This window comes from Aotus nancymaae, unplaced genomic scaffold (genome assembly GCF_030222135.1).
Source record: "Aotus nancymaae isolate 86718 unplaced genomic scaffold, 86718_ANA_hifiasm-v0.15.2.pri h1tg000002l, whole genome shotgun sequence".
Lineage (NCBI taxonomy): Eukaryota > Metazoa > Chordata > Mammalia > Primates > Aotidae > Aotus > Aotus nancymaae.
This window is the reverse complement of record NW_026988413.1, coordinates 10,076,479-10,095,791: the sequence shown is the minus strand read 5'-3', so window position 1 is coordinate 10,095,791 and position 19,313 is coordinate 10,076,479. Positions and strand designations below refer to the sequence as shown.

Below are 19,313 nucleotides of genomic sequence, written 5' to 3'. Positions count from 1 at the left end.
AATACAGTGGTGCTATCTCAGCTCACTGCAACCTCTGCCTCCCAGGTTCAAGCAATTCTCCTGCTTCAGCCTTCCAAGTAGCTGAGATTACAGGTGTGTGCCACCATGCCTCACTAATTTTTTGTATTTTTAGTAGAGACAGGATTTCACCATGTTGGCCAGGCTGGTCTCGAACTCCTGACCTAATCATCCACCCACCTTGGCCTCCCAAAGTGCTGGAATTATAGGCATGAGCCACCTCACCCAGCCGGCCAGGAAAATTCTTAATTGCGTAAGACAGCCCCACACATTTCAGGACATGCAGCTGTCCTTGCCCAGGCCCACTAAATTTCACTGGTAACCCCACAGTCATTTTGACAACTACCCCGCCTACACACACAGTTGCAAAAGTTTTGGGGGTAAGAGGACCAGGAGGAAAATTGCACTCCCCATAGTTGAAAACCTATGGTTAAGTCTTTTCCTTGCATCTTGGTGAGAAGCAATGGACTCTATAACCGTGCCATGGTGGATTGTATGTGTCAACCTACATAACAGAGAGAGACTCCCTAAAATAAAAGATATGTATTTAGAAATAAAGCATTGGAATGGAAATGTGCATGCCATAGTAAACCGTGCATATTCAGGGAGGTGAAGACAAAGGTTTTTAAAGGGAAAAAGGAGAAGGAGTATGTAATTGTTTTGAATAATTATCCTTGGCTACAAAGATCAGTAACAAAGGTAACACCAGTCCAAGGTTGGACAGGCAAATTCTGGGCAGATGTTCCTGTAGAAGTATTTTTTGTGTAAGATTGCAATGGTTTTTGTGCAATGTTGTGCTTTTTGCAGAGTCTTTGTGGTAGTTCTTGTGATCAAGCATTTATTCATGAAACATTCCCCTCGTGCCCTTCCCCAGCTCCATTTCTCAGGTTTTTTTTTTTTTAACATTAATAACTTCATTTTGATTCTGACAACTTTCACACACGTGTGTGGTGCTGTGAGGTGGGGGACGGGGGTGTCACCCTCAATATACAATGGTAACCTGTCTTTGTAATAACAAACAGTTCACTAATATTTTCTGAGCACTTATATATTCCAGGCACTAAGCTATGCATTATACAGTTTATTTAATCCTCACAACCACCTGTGAGGCCCCATTTTTTAGAGACAAAACTGAGGCTGAGAGAGTTTCAAGACATTGACCCAAGTTAACACAGCTGCTACAGACAAGGGCAAGCTATACCCCCACACGTTGGACTTCACTGCTCTGTGCCGACCTCTTTAACAAGAACAAACATCAAAATTCCTAGATGGAAGACTCCTATTAAAAACTGTCCTCTCCCGTTAATTATAACGTAGAGCAGTTTTGCAAAATATATTCTGCATAGTGTTAATTTAGTGGGATGTCAAGTGTTGTGAGATTAACGGTTGCATGGGTGATTGAGTGTGAGAAATGCTTTCAGCAAGGCCCTTGTAGACGGCCATGAAACAGAAACTGTGAAGACCACAGGAGCCCTAGGGTGGCTCAGCCCTTCACAGTGAGTCCGGAGTGATTTAGAACATTGCTGAGCAAACAGCAGGGAGACTTTGGCAACAGGAGCTTGCTGGCCACAAAGTGCCAAATAGCCAGTAAGCACTGCTCAGGCTCTAGGAAAAGGCTGATACAGGAAGGGTTTCTTTCTTCTAAATTATCAATAATAATAACAATGGATACTATTTATTGAGTACTAATTACTCTCCACTTCACAGATGAAATACCAAGGCCTAGAAAAATTCATTAAGTAACTTTTCCTGAGGCCACACAGCTATTTAGTGGCAGAGTCAAATTTGAACCCAGTTCTCTCTAACTTGGAGACATGTGATTGTAAACCCTATACACCAAGCCTCTAAGGACCTAGGGTTTATCAAAGGCTTTCCTATGTGAATATCCACGCAAATTCAGTCTCAAAGAGGATGCCCCTATGAGTTCTTTGTACCAGGGATTTATTTTCAGCATGTCTCTTCAACCCGAAAATTAGTTCCTTGGTCTGAGTATGTGAAATTTTGTTTAGGGTATGTGAAACTTTTTATTAATACATGAAATTTTTTTCTGGTATAATACAAGTTTCTTAAATTTTACTATTATTTTTTAAATTTTATAGATTTCCATATGATATGGTCTGGCTCTGTCCCCACCCAGATCTCACATTGTAGCTTCCCGAATCCCCACATGTTGGCGGGGGTACCTGGTGGGAGGTAATTTAATCATGGATGTGGGTCTTTCCTGTGCTGTTCTTATGATATTAAGTCTCACAAGATCTGATGGTTTTATAAATGGGAGTTCCCCTACACATGTGCTCTCTCTCTCTCTTGCTTGCCGCCATGTAAGACATGACTTTGCTCCTTCTTTGCCTTCCACCATTATTGTGAGGCCTCCTCAGTGACATGGAGCTGTGAGTCCATTAAACCTCTTTTCTTTAATAAATTTCCCAGTTATTAGCAGTGTGGGAACAGACTACTACATCATACTTTGTTACCTGCTTTTTTTTTTTGATAAGAGTATTTGTGTTGATGACATAACATCTTTCTGCATAGAACTTAGTCAGATGCCCTTCCTGGAACCAGTGTCTACCCTCCATGAACTGCTGGAAAGGATATTGTAGGATATCAGCATCAGACCTCTCCTCATTTTTCAATTCCCTCTTTCCTTTATAATAGATGTTGGTGCATTTTTTGAAGAAGGGATGTGGCTACGATATAACTTCCAGGCACCAGCAATCAATGCCAGAGACTCCGGCGGCAGAGTAGAGAACTCTCCCGACCAGCAGAACTCCCACCCGGACCTGGCCCAGGAGGAGATCCGCTTCAGCTTCAGCACCACCAAGGCGCCCTGCATTCTCCTCTACATCAGCTCCTTCACCACAGACTTCTTGGCAGTCCTCGTCAAACCCACCGGTAAGGACAAGGATACCAGCCTCTGCCATTTAACGTTGGGCAGACAGAATGTTCTAGCAAGAGTCTATAGATTGTTCTTGGTTTGTTCTTTATTTCCCATGGGCCTTGTTGAGCAAGTCACATAACTTCTTTGAACCCCATTGCTCTCCATGAAAATCAGGAAAACAACTCACCAGCTGGGTGTGTTAGAGCAAGGTGTTAGAATAATAATGTTGATAAGGCATGTTGTGTTCTTTACAAGAATACTATTACATGAATAAGGGGTGGGTTTGTGTGTGTAATGATTATTTTTCCTTCTATTAAATAAACACATTTGGCTGGACACTGTGGGTCATGCCTGAAATCCCAGACCAGCCTGACCTATGTAGTGAAACCCCATCTCTACAAAAAACACAAAAACTAGCTGGGTGTGATGATGCATGCCTGTAGTCCCAGCTACTCAGGAGGCTGAGGTGGGAGGATCACTTCAGCCCAGGATGTCAAAGCTGTAGTGAGCCATGATCATGCCACTATACTCCAGGCTGGGCAACAGAGTGAGGCCCTGTCTCAAAAAAAAAAAAAAAGACTAATAAAAAAATACATACATTCACTCCTGTGCTAAACAGAGATGGGATTTGAATGAGTAAAATTAATTTTACTTAAATCAATTTTATCCTAATTTGTGATAGTATACCAGTAGGTTGCAACAGAACATTTGAACTTTCGATAGAAATAGAAAATCAGAAATGTTTTCATTCCCAATCCTCTCAGAACTTTACATTCACAAAATATATCACTGTCATAAAAGCTGCTTAAAGCAGGAGTTTATTTTTTTTAATTAATTTTTTTTTTGAGACAGGGTCTTGCTTTGTTGCTCAGGCTCGAGTGCAGTAGTGGGATCACAGCTCACTGCAGCCCTGACCTCTCAGGCTCAAGCGATCCTCCCACCTCAGCCTCCCAAGTAGCTGGGACTACAGGCACACATCACCACTCCCAGCTAATTTTTTAAGTTTTTTTATAGAGATGGGGGTCTCACTACATCACCAGGCCTGATCTTGAACTCCTGGACTCAAGCAATTCTCCTGCCTTGGCCAAAGTGCTGGGATGACAGGCAAGAGCCACCACGCCCGGCCCAGGGGTATATTTTTACTTGTAATATCTTGGGCCGTCTTGGTCATCAAATATACATTGAGCCAGAGAGGATCTGGATACATCTAAAATCGGCATCCTGATGAGAATATACAAATGGGCTTGTGACCCTCAGCAGTGACCTCTGAGAGACGTCTAAGAAGCCCTGAAGTGTACAAACTTGCTGAACATGGAGAAGTCCATTTCCTCTCTGAAAATGAACTCATACATGCTTATGGTTCTAAGATCACTTTTTTTTAATGAATAAAAATATTTTAAGAGCATGCAGGAACAAATCTCCCTAACTCACTTCCCACTGGAACTGTAAATGTGGGGGGCTCTCTCTCCCACTGCCCACTGTTTCCTGCCCTTCAGTGATTATTCCAGTGTTACGGCATCTTAAAAAGCAAGATTTTTTACTGAGCAATGTGGCTATAATCCCAGCTCTATGGAAGGCTGAGGCAGGAGGATTGCTTGAGGCCAGTAGTTCAAGATTAGCCTAGGCAACATAGCAAGACACCACCTCTACCAAAAATAATTTTAAAATGAACTGGATGTGGTGATGCATACCTGTGGTCCTAGCTGCTCAGGAGGCTGAGGAAGGAGGATCGCTGGAGCCTGGAAGTGCCAGGCTGCAGTGAGCTATGATCACGCCACTGTACTCCAGCCTGGATGACAGAGTAAGACCCTGTCTCTAAAATAAAATAATTAAAAAATAAGAAAAAAGGAATATCAAGATTTTTTCCATGGGAGCCAGAATTGTTATTACTAACTTAATTCAGCTTGAATTTTAAATAACAGTAAATTCTTAAACTCCCTCTCTGGGCAATGCACTGTTGCTTAAAAAAGATGGAGGAAAAATTATGTTCCCTGGGATTTTCCCCTTCTGAAATTATTCCTAAAGAAATAAGCCAAAAGCCAGACAAAGATTCAGTATGAAGATGTTCGTTATAATGTTAATTATAACAATAAAAATGGAAAAGAACCTGGTAGTTCAACTTTAGTAAAATAGTAAAAGAGGGAGTCAACATCTTATGGAATATTATGTATCTATTAAAATATTTATGAACAGTGATTAATGATATGGGGAAATTTTATGTACTATTATGTTAAACCAAAAAACAAAAACAAGATCCAGGCTTGAATATGAAATATTAACTCTGTAAAAAATATATGGATAAAAGGCAGGACACGGCAGCTCACGCCTGTAATCCCAGCACTTTGGGAGGCCGAGGCAGGTTGATCACAAGGTCAGGAGTTGGAGACCAGCCTGGCCAAGATGGTGAAACCCCGTCTCTACTAAAAAATACAAAAAACAAATAGCCAGGTGCGGTGGCAGGTGCCTGTAATCCCAGCTTCAGGGAAGGCTGAGGCAGGAGAATTGCTTGAACCCAGGAGGCGGAGGTTGCAGTGAGCAGAGATGGTGCCACTACACTCTAGCCTGGGTGACAGAGCAAGACTCCATCTCCAAATATATATATATGGATGGAAAATAAAGCAATAATGTGAACACAAACACAAAAGTGTTCGGTCGGATTGTAGATGATATTTTTTCTCCTGAGTAATACTTTTGCATGCGTATCAAATGCTTAAATCAGAAAAATGAAAATAGTAAGTAAAAATCAGAAAGTGAGGACGAGAAACAAGTATGTAACCCCTGCTCTTCTGGAGTTCACCTGTTTATTTCTCCTGGATCAGGGTCCCTAGATTTTCAATCCACTGATGTTCTCCACCCACATGGACCAGCCTCCCACTGGGCAGATAAGAACCTTGGGTTTCTTCTCAGGTCCCTCCCCAGGAGGAGGGCTCTCACCTGGAGACTGTCAAGAAGCTGATGAACTCTCCCATACATGCTGTATTGTCTGCTGCTCAAGTCACACTAAAATTTGGTCCTCAATGGTATTGACTGCCTCACATGCCCACTGCTACACACCCGCCGGTCGTGTGCCCTCATGCCTGTGTGGGGACTTCCATTGTGTGCAAGGCTTTGATCAATGGATTCCATATTAATGGCCACCTTTTAATGAAGCTCATTTTGTGCCCAAAGCCATCCTGAATGTTGCCACGCATTAATTCCCATGAGCTGCACAACTCTATGACTTAGGTGCTGTTGTTATTTCCTTTCTACTGAGGGTTACACATGAGTGCACGGAGGCTGAGTGACTTGCACACTCAGAGGATGTTGGGCCAGGCTGGGGTTTCTTGGCCTGGGTGTCTGATTCCAGGCTCAGAGCTCCCCACCAGCCACACTCTCTAGGGCAGGCGTCTCTGGAACTCTCAGTGTGCTTGGAAAGCAAAGCTGGGTGGGTTCTGTCTCACCATTGCAAGCCCATCCTCAAACTGCTGGTAAAAATTCAGCTTTTTCACACTTCAAATACATGTTTTTATTAATTGAAATTTAAAGTTAGAAAAAAAAGGAAAGCATTAGGGGAAAAGCATCAATAAGCTCTATGCCAGAATATCGGAAGAAAGCTACCAGAAAGTCTCCACTAAACGCCCTGGCATCACTCACACTTCATGTGTCAAAAGCTCTGCTCACTGTTCTCCAGAGCCAGCTGCTCCAGCGCCACCACTGCCCCTCAGACACTTGCATTCCCAAGCTCAGTGTCACTCACCAGTGCTCTGTTCTTCCCTGCTCTTGCGGGTCACCCAGGCACACATGTCCTGTGATTGAACTCACGGTGTCCTTTTCCTCCCCACCACTACTCTCTGAGGCAAATATCTTTTACTTCCCAGTACTGTTCACGTCATGATGTTCATAGAAAATTCTTATATTTGAATGGTACCTGGGTCAATGGATGAGGTCATGTCTTTGGAGGCCATCTGCCCAGTGACTCCAGCTGCTGTGCCCTTCTGCTGGTCTGCCGAGGTCTGAGGGGAGCCTTGCTCCTGGTACCCCGTCACCCATCTGTGGGACAGCAGCGGTCTTCAGCTCATTGGCTGAGAAATTCTCTCACAATCCATCTCTCTGCTTCCAGACTCTCCCACCTCACCCCTTTTCACCACAGCCAGCATCACCTTCCTTTATAGAGTGTCTTATTTTCTGTGGCTTATAACAGAATACCTGAAACTGAGTAACTTATAAAGAAAAGGAATTTATTTCTTATAGTTATAGAGGCTAAGAAGTCCAAGGTCAAATGGCCAAATCTGGTGAGGGCCTTATTGCTGGTGGGAACTTTCTGCAGTTCTGAGACAGTGCAGGGCATGGCATGGCAAGGCTAAGCATGCCAGCTCAGGCCTCTCGTCCTCTTCCTATAAGACACCAGTCCCACTCCCATGAGAACCTGTTAATCCATTAACTCATTAATCCATAAATCTGTGAATGGATCAATCCATTCATGAGGACAGAGCCCTCACGATCCAATCACCTGTTAAAAGGGTTCACATCTCAACATACCCACATTAGGGATTAAGTTTCAACTGGAGTTTTGGAGGGGATATTTAAACCATAGCAGAGGGATATTGTTTAAAAGCGATCTGGTATAATATCCTTATTAAACATTCAGTGGTGCCTCCGTCCATCAAAACCAGGAGAGATTCCCCAGTCCCACAAACACTCAATCAAGACCCACCAACCTCATAGGTAAGAGCTTGGCCTGTAGAGCTGGACCGTCTGGGTTTGAGGTCAGCTTTGCCTTTTGTCAGGTGTCGTGGGCAATCAATTGGCAGCTCTCTGCCTCCATTTGTTCATCCACAAAATGGTGTCTCCCTCACAGGAGTATTGTGAAACTCAAATGACAATAAGCACACATCAACAGTAATTATTTCCCAAGTCCACATTTTGATACATATTCAACACCCCCTACTCTTTGTTTTCTAGAAACTCAGTACCCCTCAAACACTCTGTGGTCATCTGTGCCCCTGACTTTATGCCCGCAATGCTCCCTTACCTAGAAATGCCCAATCTTCCTCTCTAGCTGGACACCTGCCTTTCATTCTAGGCTGAGATCAATCCCACCTCCTCACAATGACTTCTCCTTGCTTTAAACTCCTATTCCACTTATTTTCAATGTCATTTGTTTGGCATTTAATGTACTGTATTGTTATCTGTCTCTGTTATAAATATTCCCTGTCTTCCCAGAGAGATGAAAAGCTCCCAGCACTATATCTCCTGCCTACAATAGGTATCCTGTAAGTGTGTGCTGATGATAATGATGACGACCAGGAGAGAATAAATCTGTTAAGCATGTTATTTGCTGCAGCCAATAAAGAGCAGTCCCTTATAACTGCTTTAATTCACTTGGGAGATGAACATCAGACACAGAAGTGAAGCACCTCAGCATTTGAATAATATTTTATTTTAATGGACAAATACCAGCATTCTTCCCACCATCATTTAGTGGTCCTCTTCTGCTATTATCTGAAAGGAATGAATACATCATTTAAATTTAATTATTCAAAACATCGCCATGACTGTTTATAGATAGTCACTATATATAAATTTAAAGTACCAACTCATCTTTTTCTTCTCAAAGCAAATAATTTCTGTTGTCATTAAGTGAAGCAGTAATAGGAATTTAAAGTCATTTTTACAAAGTGCAAGAAAGGGCAAAAAAGAAAAAAAAAGAAAACAATGCTGATTTTAATAGAGTTGAGGAACATAAAGGGGACAATGACAAAGTGACAACAGAAAGGGAAATGTCCAGCATTTTGCATAATTGCCAGTTCCTCCAACCTCTGGGCCTCTGTGTGTTTGTAATGTCAGAGCCACACACACTGCCTGACCCTTAGGGGGATGGACATGGCTGCGTGTATTATAAGTAGACCCCACACTTGTAACCAGGCAGAAAGCCTGTTTTCAGGCCTTGAAAAAAGCTATGCTTTGCACAGGAACTAAATATATGTGTTCTGAAGAAATGAATACATGATAAATCAAGGCAGCTGTGTATGTAAGAAAACTGGTTGGTATGATACGATGTCAGAGTGCCAGAAATAAGGCAGAGAGTAAAAACCTAAGACAATCAACTTGTTTTTTCTGCGTGTTGCTAAACAACTGCCTGATCATCCCCTTCACTCCCAAACAATGGATTATTTTAATGCTATCGGGTAAAGGAAAAACCAAGTAAACACGGAAGGGTGGAGAGAAAAGCAGCTCAAGCAGCGGGAGCAGCATATTCAAGGTAGGGAGGAGATCGTATTTTCTAGGGAATAAGAGAAGTTCATGGTAGCTTGAATGTAAAAAGTGAGACAGTGAGTGGCATGATTTGAAGATAAAGTAGCAGAGGAACACACATCAGACAGGGCATTGCAAACTCTATTTGGAAAGTACATCTTTATTCTGTAAAGAACTGGAAGGCTCTGAAGGATTTTAAATGACCCAATAAAATAATCAGTTATGCATTTTGCAAACATTACAAAGAAGAAAGTACAGAATCAGGGAGACTGTATTAGTTTGTTCTCACACTGCTATGAAGAAATACCTGAGACTGGGTCATTTATAAAGGAAAGAGGTTTCATTGACTCACAGTTCTGCATGGCTGGGGAGGCCTCGGGAAACTTACAATAATGGTGGAAGGGGAAGCAGACACATCCTTCACATGGCGGCCGGAGAGAGAAGTGCAGAGCAAAGGAGGGAAAAGCCCCTTATAAAACCATCCAATCTTATCACAACTCAATCACTATCATGAGAACAGCACAGAGGTAACCACCCTCATGATTTAATTACCACTCACTGGGTCCCTCCCACAATACATAGGGATTATGGGAAATACAATTTAAGTTGACATTTGGGTGGGGACACAGCCAAACCGTATCAGAAACCATTCATTTATTCCACAAATATTTATTCCACTTCTGTGCACCAGGCACTATTCCAGATATTGGAAAGAGTCATAAAGAATAGAAACAAAAAGTTTTTGCTCTCATGGAGCCTACATTTGAGTAGGGGAAGACAGACAATAAACAAATTGGTACAATCTATAGCACGTTGTATGCTAAGAACTTTTATGGGGAAATAGGCAGAAAAGGGAGGGTCTGGCCAAGGGAAAGGAGAGGGTAAATTCCACTTTTAATGAGGAAGTCATAGAAATGATCACTGAGAAGACATGCACTGAGAAGACATGAGAGCAAAGACCTGAAGGAGTGAGGGCATAGCCAAGCAGAGACCTGGGGAATGAGCATCCTGAACAGAAGAACCAGTGAGTGCAAAAGCCCTGGGGTAGGAACAGGAAGCCAACGTGGATGGTGAGGAGTGAGCAAGGAGGAGAGTAACAGGAGGTTAAGTCAGAAATAATGAGATCACATAGGGCCTGGTGAGCCATGGCGAGGACTTTGATTTTTACTCTGAGTGAAATAGGGAGCCACTGGGATTCTGAGCAGAGGGTCACTCTGACCACCGTGTGGTGAGGACACTGTGTCTCTCGGGGTCAGAGGCTCAGTTGGGATCAGGGAAGGTTTGAGTAAGGACAAAAGCTGGTATAATCCCAGTGAAAGACACTGGTGGCTTGGTCCAGAGGGTAGAGATGGAGATTCAAGGCGAATTGTGAAGATCAAGCCAAGATTTGCTGTCAGATGACACATGTCATATAGGAGAATGAGGACAGTTAGGGCTTTTGGCAAGAATAACTGGAAGGATGGATTGGCAACTAACCAAAACGTGGAAAACTGCAGTGGGATACTTTTGAGGAAAGAAGATCGATGTTCTGTTGCATATGTGAAGTTTGGGGTTGCCAATAAGATATCTGAGGGAAAATATCAAGTAGACGGTTTGTGGAAAGAGTCTGGAGTTCAAGAGAGAAGTCTGACTGGGGTGCGAATTTGGAGTCTGGTGGGCATACACCTTATTCAGAAGTCCTACATGGGATAGGACCATTATATGAGGTAGACAGACTTGAGTACGCCAGAAGAGGGTGCCCCTCCCACCAACTACGAAGAATCTCAGATGACCATCAGGTGATGGTCAGGCAGTTGCTGGCTCTAAAATGATAATTGGCTGCAGCTGGCACCAAGGACGGACCGTCTCCCAATAGATAGAAAACATCTGGAGCTGGGGATCAGCAGCTTCCAAATAAGATCTCAGGAGTTGGGTGAGCGGCCCCAAGCATGCACACTAAGGCAAAATGGTGGAGTTTAACGTGTAGATGACCTTCCTCCAAAAACACTCAACTGGAAAGGGAAAAACGCCTCAAATGAGCATGCGCACTCGCAGGCCACTGTGCATGCAGACAGCCCGCCTCAAGGGAAGACTCAGGGGAGAGGAAACCAAACGCAGAACTCTGCCAATGTATAAAACCCCAAATCAGGGGACAAACAGGGCACTTGGATCTCTCAAGTCGCCCGCTTGGCCCTCTTCCAAGTGTACTTTCTTTCTAAAACTTTTTAATTAACTGTCACTCCTGCTCTAAAACTTGCCTCAGTCCTCCCTCTGCCTTAAACCTACTTCTGCCCCTCAGCTGCTTTTTTTTCCTCCGAGGAGGCAAGGATCAAGTTTGCTGAAGACCCTTAGGGATTTGCCTTCAGTAACAGGATCACCATGGAAACAGGCATGAATACAAACAGAATATGCTTCAGGGCTCGTCTTTGGGGACTGCAAGAAGAAGGTGCCCCAAAATGAGGGGAAAAACAGGTGGAGAAGGAAAACCAAACGAGCCCGTGCTGGAGGCCAGGTGTTGCCTGGAGGTGAACTCTGTGCCGAATGAAGATGAGGCCTGAGAGAGACCATTGCCTCTACTTCCCCAGGGGTCGTGGGCTCCAGGAAGAGCAGGACCCTGAAGCAGGGAAGACAGAAGTAAGACAGAGGGCTCATGCTAAAATAGGGACGCGTTTGGAGGCAGTAAGTGCGCCCATCTCTTTTCATGGGATCCCGAGCAAAGAAAAGCAAAGGAAGAGAGGATTCACTTGAGGGTGAAATAAGGTTGAGGAGTAATTGTTAAAGAGGAGGCTGATTAAGACCCGCCGTCTTCTGCAATCCAGGCAGAAGCTGGTGCAGGTGAAGCACAGGTGAGGAGGAACCAGGAGCTTTGTGTGGGTGGCACTGCCTTAGCCAGGGAGCAGGTTCCCTGTGGAATTCACGCGAGGACACCACGGCGGCCAACGGAGAGCCTGTGGTTACCGAAGTAGAGAAGAGTGGGGGAATTTAGATAGATTTAGGAGACAAAAATCCACCGTGCTTAGTTTAAATGCCAGAGGCAAAGGAATCTAGGATGACATGATAAGGTAAAACTCAGAAATAGTGAAGGTTTGTTGAATTTCCTTTGGAAAACAAAAATAGGAAACGTAATTAACTCTTGATTTTCTAACAAATGTTTCTTTGAAATCCAGGAACATGGGAAGTATAATGTCAGAATGCCTAAATAAAAAAGAGCACTGTGTGTGTGTGTGTGTGTGTGTGTGTGTGTGTGTGTGTGTCTGTGCATGAGAAAAGTCTGGAAGGAGATACTGCCAAGATATTTAGAATAATTATCTTTGGTTGGTGGGATTTCAGGTGACTTTCTTTTATATTATATTTATATTCTGTTTACTCTCTATGTTTTAATTAGTATGTTTTATTTTGTAACTTAAAAATCAGAATATCAGTCTTGTTCCCCTAAAAAGAAAATGAAAGGTAACAAATAATCCATTAGCTGATTTACAGTTGGTCAAATTCTTGCTAGATTGCTGGCTCCATTTTTAAGCTCTGAGATGTCAACATGAAAATTCCAATTTGAGTAATAAATGAGATAAAATATTGATGTCTTTAAAAATCTTAAGTAAGATATAACAGTTATGCTGGCAGATTAACTAAAAACAGTTATGCTAGAAGGATCTATGTTGTCATATTAGTTATTTTGAATTTTTTATTGTTGGGAAGAAGCAAGGAGGAAAAAAAGAATATGCCATTGAGGCAAAGTGAATATCACTGAGGCCAAAAGGGGGCTCGGGGGCCTGGGAAAGCCATCTTTCCCTTTGATTTGCATTTGGTTAGTCTGTAAGCTAAAATAAAATTTATTACTTGGTCTCAGTGAGGCCACCCAAAGTCCCATCTTTAAAAACTGTGTCTATTTTTAAAATTTTATGCTCATGATTCTTTTATATGCCCAATGTCACACTTTGCTGATGGACTGAGAACATCCCTGCACTCTGCATCTGTTTTTTTTTTTCGTTTCACATAGTATTTCGTGGGGCCTGCAGATGTCTCCTCCCGGCAATCCTATATTGTGTATGTTCTCACTCTTCCTGTCCAGTCACAATCCCAGCTTGGATCATTTAAACCATTTGCAGCTTCAACTCTGAGCCGACGGTCACTGAAGTTCGCTGTGGGCAGACTGTAAATATGTGCAAGCCTAGTGCTGTCAGCCAGCATGGGTCAGCAGGCCTCCGAGCTCATGAATCCAAATTCAAATCTCGAATGTTGTCTGTGGATATCCAGGGAGGGGGTAGAGTTGATTAGAAATCTAAGAGCAGGGCTTGTGGGGGATGTGGCATTAAAATGAAACTAAGACCAAACAAATTACTGAGCTTCTTTCCTTTTCCTTCCATAGGAAGCTTACAGATTCGATACAACCTGGGTGGCACCCGAGAACCATACAATATTGACGTAGACCACAGGAACATGGCCAACGGCCAGCCTCACAGTGTTAACATCACCCGCCACGAGAGGACCATCATTCTCAAGGTATAAATACGTGTCCATGTAAATTGCATATAACAATGCGTTATCGTCCCTGTCCCTGTAATGCTTGGCCGTTGGTTTCGTTTTGAGGGGATAGAAGTGGAAGAGATGCTTATACACTTTCTCCTACAAGTGCATAACTAGTGAAGTAGAAATATACATAATTCTGACAAGGAAAGACAGTGATGAAGCTGATGACATTTTTTAGGGGGAAATAGAATAAATGTTTATTTCGTATAGTCTTTCTGGTTTTCCCAGTTCCAGACCCACTTATCTATCAGTTGACTGTTTTTATCCGTTGCACCATCTTTCTTCGCCAAGCTCTCAGACATCTGAAACTTATCCTGTTTCCCAGCAAAGGTTATTTTGGTTTCTCTGACCCACTTCTTTCACTACTCCAACATAATACAAAAAGCTGTAATTTTTTTTTTTTTTTTACTCTGCAGAGTCTTTGCCTTAAAAATCCTCAAAACACAGTCTTTCCCCAGAATCTCAGACTCTGGTTGTAGGCTTTCGGCACACAAAGGGATGGTTTTATTATGCCACTCAAATTTTATTTCAGATTCATTGATGACCCCTGCCCCCACCACCAATTTTTACAGTGAAGAAACCAGCCTGGGAAACACCATGAATAAAACATAATGTGAGAAGGTCTCCCTGGGAGCTAGGCCAGGAGATCAAGGATGGGAACTGTCACTGCATTCTCTAGAAGGAGTTCAAAATAGATACCTGTCAGGAGAAAGAACAGCAGGAGGATGCTGTTTTGTCAGTAAAGTGGAGTGTCATTTGGCAGGGGTTCAGCAGCCTCTCAGACCTCATTCTGATTCGGCTGGTTGCTGTGGGAAGTTCACGTTGCAAAGAAAAGGCACAAGCCCTGTCTCTTCTGAGCACTGGTGGATGTCAAATTCATAACTTGATATGGAGTTTGCACGTGGCCTTTAGCAGTAAATGCTAGAGGGCATTTTAAGGAGAGGTCTTTCCTAGGAAACTGACACACGCTGTTTCAGCCTGCTGCACTGTCAATCAAAGGTGGTATAATCAGGTTTTCTCATCATGATCAACAGAGTCCCAGAGCCAGCACGGTGCCTGGCACACATGAGGGGCGGCAAATTCTTTATGGAGTAAACTAAGCCCATCTTTAACCAAGTTTTAGTCAGAAAAGCCAGCAAGTCTGGGAGACAGATGGTTTTATACCATTTCATCAACATTGTCTTCCTCGGCTTTTGATTACAGACTTCAATTTTAAACCACCCAGTATGTCACCTGTTTTTCAAAAGGTGACGTATCTTGCCATTTCACCATTACAAAATTATATTAAAACTTAAAAAGACCTGAACCATCGGCTTTTCAGACAGTATAATGGCGGAGACACCACAGCCATAGAATCATATGGAGTTAACCCTCTCTCTGCCACAGTGAATTAGAGAAGGACTTGAGGAAGGGGAGAAGAGTGGCTGATTTTTAAAAGTTGGGGCTTTGGAGGCACAGAAAGCCAGAGATCTCCAGAGAATCCAGGGGATGAATGGGTTTGGGGGAGGGTCTGGTTCTATTGCTCAAGATTCTTTTGGTTGCAAATGATAGAAAAGCAATTCAGAAGTAATTTTTTGGGGAAAATTCCTAGGATAGGTCATAGAATTATAGAATTTGAAAAAGGTAAAACCAAACTTTGGGAAGAGAATCTAGGGAGCCTGGAGAATTAAAACTATGGACCAGAATACCACTGGGTTTCTCTCTCCCTTCCTTCCTTCCCCGCCTTTCTTTCACATTCTCATCTCAGCCTCTCTCTGAAGACTAGATTAATTAACTCTCACTGCAAGCTCCATCTTTCACATATCCTGGGACACAGTCACAAGAGTACTGGGCTCATGTCTTCCCAATTTTGCTACCAGAAGAAAGGGTCCCAGTTTCTTGATACTCATTTTAAAATCCCAGGGAATCTCTGATAGGCGTGGCTTGAGTCATGTGCTCCCGTTGCTGTGTGCAAGGGGGAACAAGGACCCGTAGTATTAGAGTGGGGAACTTGGGAATCTCCCTCAAGAGAACAGAACTCAGTTCCAGAAAAAGGAAGGAAACAGGACGACAGGAGTGAAAACACTGGATGCACGATTCTGAGGTAGGAGAGGAGATAAACCTGGGAAGTACTTCCTGGATTCTGCCCTAGGTTCTGCACCTAGAGGTTTTGGGAAATCCCGCTCTCCGTCCTCCTCTATTATGTAATGTAACGGACTGAACTGTGATTTCTGAATGCCCCAACCCTTGTGAGGGCAGCTAGGAAAGACATCACCGCCTGGGGAGCTCCAATCTCTCAGCCCCAGCGTGTCCCATCTACCCTGGGCCCTGCCCACTCCTGAGGGCAAAAGGAAAATAAAGATGGGGTGGTAGAGGGAGACAAGAGGTGGCTCCTCCTTATGGAAAAGCAGATCCCAGGACTCCTCACTCCCATGCCCTGCTTTCTTTCAGGCAGGGAGGGCTGGCAGAGCGTGGAAGTAATTCTAAAAGTGCTTTGGAACGCCAAAACACACCAATTTTTTTCTTAAAACAATCTACAAATCCATCTTGAGAACTTGTACAGCCTCAACTATGTGTGGAAAGAGATATAATAAAATGTTAACAGTGATCATTTATGTGTGAAGGGATTATAAATGGTTTTATTTCCTCTAGAGTTTCCTATTTCCTCATTTTCTATTATAAGCATGTATTTCATTTTCATAATCAAACAGAAACATGAAACAGCCATCTATTCTCAACCTATTCTGGTAGCCGCCCCCCACCCCCAGTTATAATTACATATGATATCAAAGGTATTTCAATAATTTCAAATTAACATTTACTTATAATCAAAGAACAAAAATAAGGCTAATGCAAAGATGAGTTTCACAGTGTTATGGAATGATGCCTTTGGAACTAAGGTGAATGTTTATGCATTTACACATGCTCAAACATCATATAATTTAGATGTTCTTCATCAGTGTTTATGGTATCTTTAAAAGCAGGTTTACTTTCATAGCTAGGTTTGGCTAAAGCTAACATTAAATTAATCTGCATTCCCTCAGCACACACCCTCTGAAACACTGCTGAGCACTTGAGGGAAACTGACCTTGGATGAAACATTTGCTGCCGAAAAACAAAGTGCCCAATCTCCACATAGATAACAAGGAGCTGACTGTAGTCGTTATCAGACACCAGCGTGAACCAGAAGCCATGACATACCTCAAGTGGCATCATTTGTGAAAACTCACAGTTGCATCAGGGATGATAGCTTGAGGCTTAATGCCAGTCAAAATAGAAACAAATGCAGTGCAGCTAGAGAGCACCTGAAAAAGTCTGGCATGCAGTGAAAAATTGTGTCAATTAGCTTGAATCCAAAAGCTAAACATTATAATCAGCAGCTCCAAAGTCTTGTGCAACTAACCCTTTCATCTTTCTTTCCTTCCTTCTTGCCATCCATGTTTCTTTTTCTTCCCATTTTTTCCTTCCTTCCCAACCACATTGCATAAGGATACAAGGGGGTTTACAGGGAGAATATTAAATGAAATAGAGAGTTAATGGAAGTCACAAAAAGTAAGTCCCCAAGATGAGAGAACTAGAACATGATTATTCAGGTCACAAGGTCTTACTACTTGGATAAATTTGACTGTGAACTTCTCGGCAGCCAGAAGTATGCAACCCATAAGGATAAACTAAGCCAGTTCCTCTCTAGAATTGAAACTTTCCTTACCATATCATTTTTATTTTATTTTATTCCATGGATTATATTTACTGACATAGAAAATGCCCGTAGTATATTCCGCTTATGCAATATCACATACACGATAACAGCTCACATGTATTGATGCTTACTATGTCCAAGGCAATATGGTAAGCACTTTATACACGTTTTCTCGTTTAATCGTCACAAAAACTTTATGAAGTATGTGTGGTCATTATTCCCATCTGATGTGTTTTGGAGTGTGTCCTTGTCTAAATCTTACGACAAACTGTAATCCCCAGTGTTGAAGGAGGGGCCTGGTGGGAGGTGATTGGGTCATGGGGGTGGATTTCCTCCTTGATATTCTTGTGATAGTGAGTGAGTTCTCATGAGAGCTGGTTGTTTCTTTGTTTGTTTTTTGGGTTTTCTTTTTTATTGCATTTTAGGTTTTGGGGTACATGTGAAGAACATGCAAGATTGTTGCATAGGTACACACATGGCAGTGCAATGTGCTGCCTTCCTCCCCATCACCTATATCTGGCATTTCTCCCCATGCTATCTCTCCCCAACTCCCCACCCCCTGCTGTCCCTCCCCTATTTCCCCCCTGACAGACCCCAGTGTCCATGTGTTCTCATTGTTCAACACTCACCTATGAGTGAGAACATGGAGTGTTTGATTTTCTGTTCTTGTGTCAGTTTGCCGAGAATGATAGTTTCCAGCTTCATCCATGTCCCTACAAAGGACGCGAACTCATCGTTTTTGATGGCTGTGTAGTATTCCATGGTGTATATGTGCCACATTTTCCCTGTCCAGTCTATCATTGATGGGCATTTGGGTTGGTTCCAGGTCTTTTCTATTGTAAACAGTGCTGCAATGAACATTCATGTGCATGTGTCCTTATAGTAGAATGATTATAATCCTTTGGATATATACCCAGTAATAGGATTGCTGAGTCAAATGGAATTTCTATTTCTAGGTCCTTGAGGAATCACCACACTGTCTTCCACAATGGTTGAACTAATTTACACTCCCACCAACAGTGTAAAAGCATTCCTATTTCTCCATATCCTCTCCAGAGAGCTGGTTGTTTAAAAGCGTGTGGCACCTCCTGCTTTGCCCTCTTCCTCCTTCTCAGGCCATGTAAGATGTGCCTGCTTCCTCTTTGTCTTCTGCCATGATTGTAAGTTTCCTGAGGCCACCCCAGCCATGCTTCCTGTGCCTGTGGAACTGTGAGTCAATTAAACCTCTTCCTTGTAAATTACCCAGTCTCAGGTAATTCTTTATAGCAGTGCAAGAATGGACTAATATACCATCTTAGAGATGTGGAAACTAAAGTTCAGCAAGTAAGATGCAACCTACCCAAAGTTAGAAAGCGGTAAATGGCCACAGCATAGTCAAACCCAGGTCTGTCATACTTCAAAGTATACACAGGCTCTTAACCTTTACTTAATAGATGTCTGGAAGAATGTTTACAAAATCTTAGAAGTGGATACCTCTGGCTGGTAAGAAATTAAGTGATATTATTGTTATTATCATAAGATAGTTCAAAATATGCAAAAACACAGAGAATAATATATTATATGCTATGTGCGTGCCCACCATTGAAACATTACAAATTTTGACATTTTGCCCTATTTCTTCAGATTTTTTTAAATGAAGCAATAATTGAGAGGCCTTTGTCCTCCTGGTTGTATAGTGGGCCCTGAGAAAAGTCAGAGGCAATGCCTTCAACAGCATTTCTGCAGATGTATTTGTTACAAGGCTGTTAGATGCTGAAGCTCCTTGGGAAAGTCAAACAACACTTTAAAATGGAATTCAGCGCAAATAAGTCTGTAGAGAGTGAGGCAGAACAGGATGATGGGCAGATGAAGAGGCCAAAGGCTGAGATGATGCAGCTTTCTGATATTTTGACTTGATCCAAGGATAAAACTAGCTGGAAAATAATAATGAATAAACACATGTTCTTTTAATAATTATCTGTGACAATCACACATTTTTGGGTTTAGATGTGAGTTAGA

The 19,313-nt window shown here is 42.6% G+C and overlaps 1 protein-coding gene across 1 annotated transcript in view; it reads left to right on the top strand.

Moving 5' to 3' along the window:
* The window catches only part of CNTNAP2 (contactin associated protein 2), a 1,621,124-nt gene that overhangs the window by 1,397,719 nt on the left and 204,092 nt on the right, over positions 1 to 19,313 (top strand). The window contains exons 18-19 of the mRNA XM_064372470.1: positions 2,674 to 2,910; positions 13,476 to 13,609. Of these exons, the coding sequence (XP_064228540.1) occupies positions 2,674 to 2,910; positions 13,476 to 13,609 (371 nt within the window). The remainder of the gene's footprint in view (positions 1 to 2,673; positions 2,911 to 13,475; positions 13,610 to 19,313) is intronic.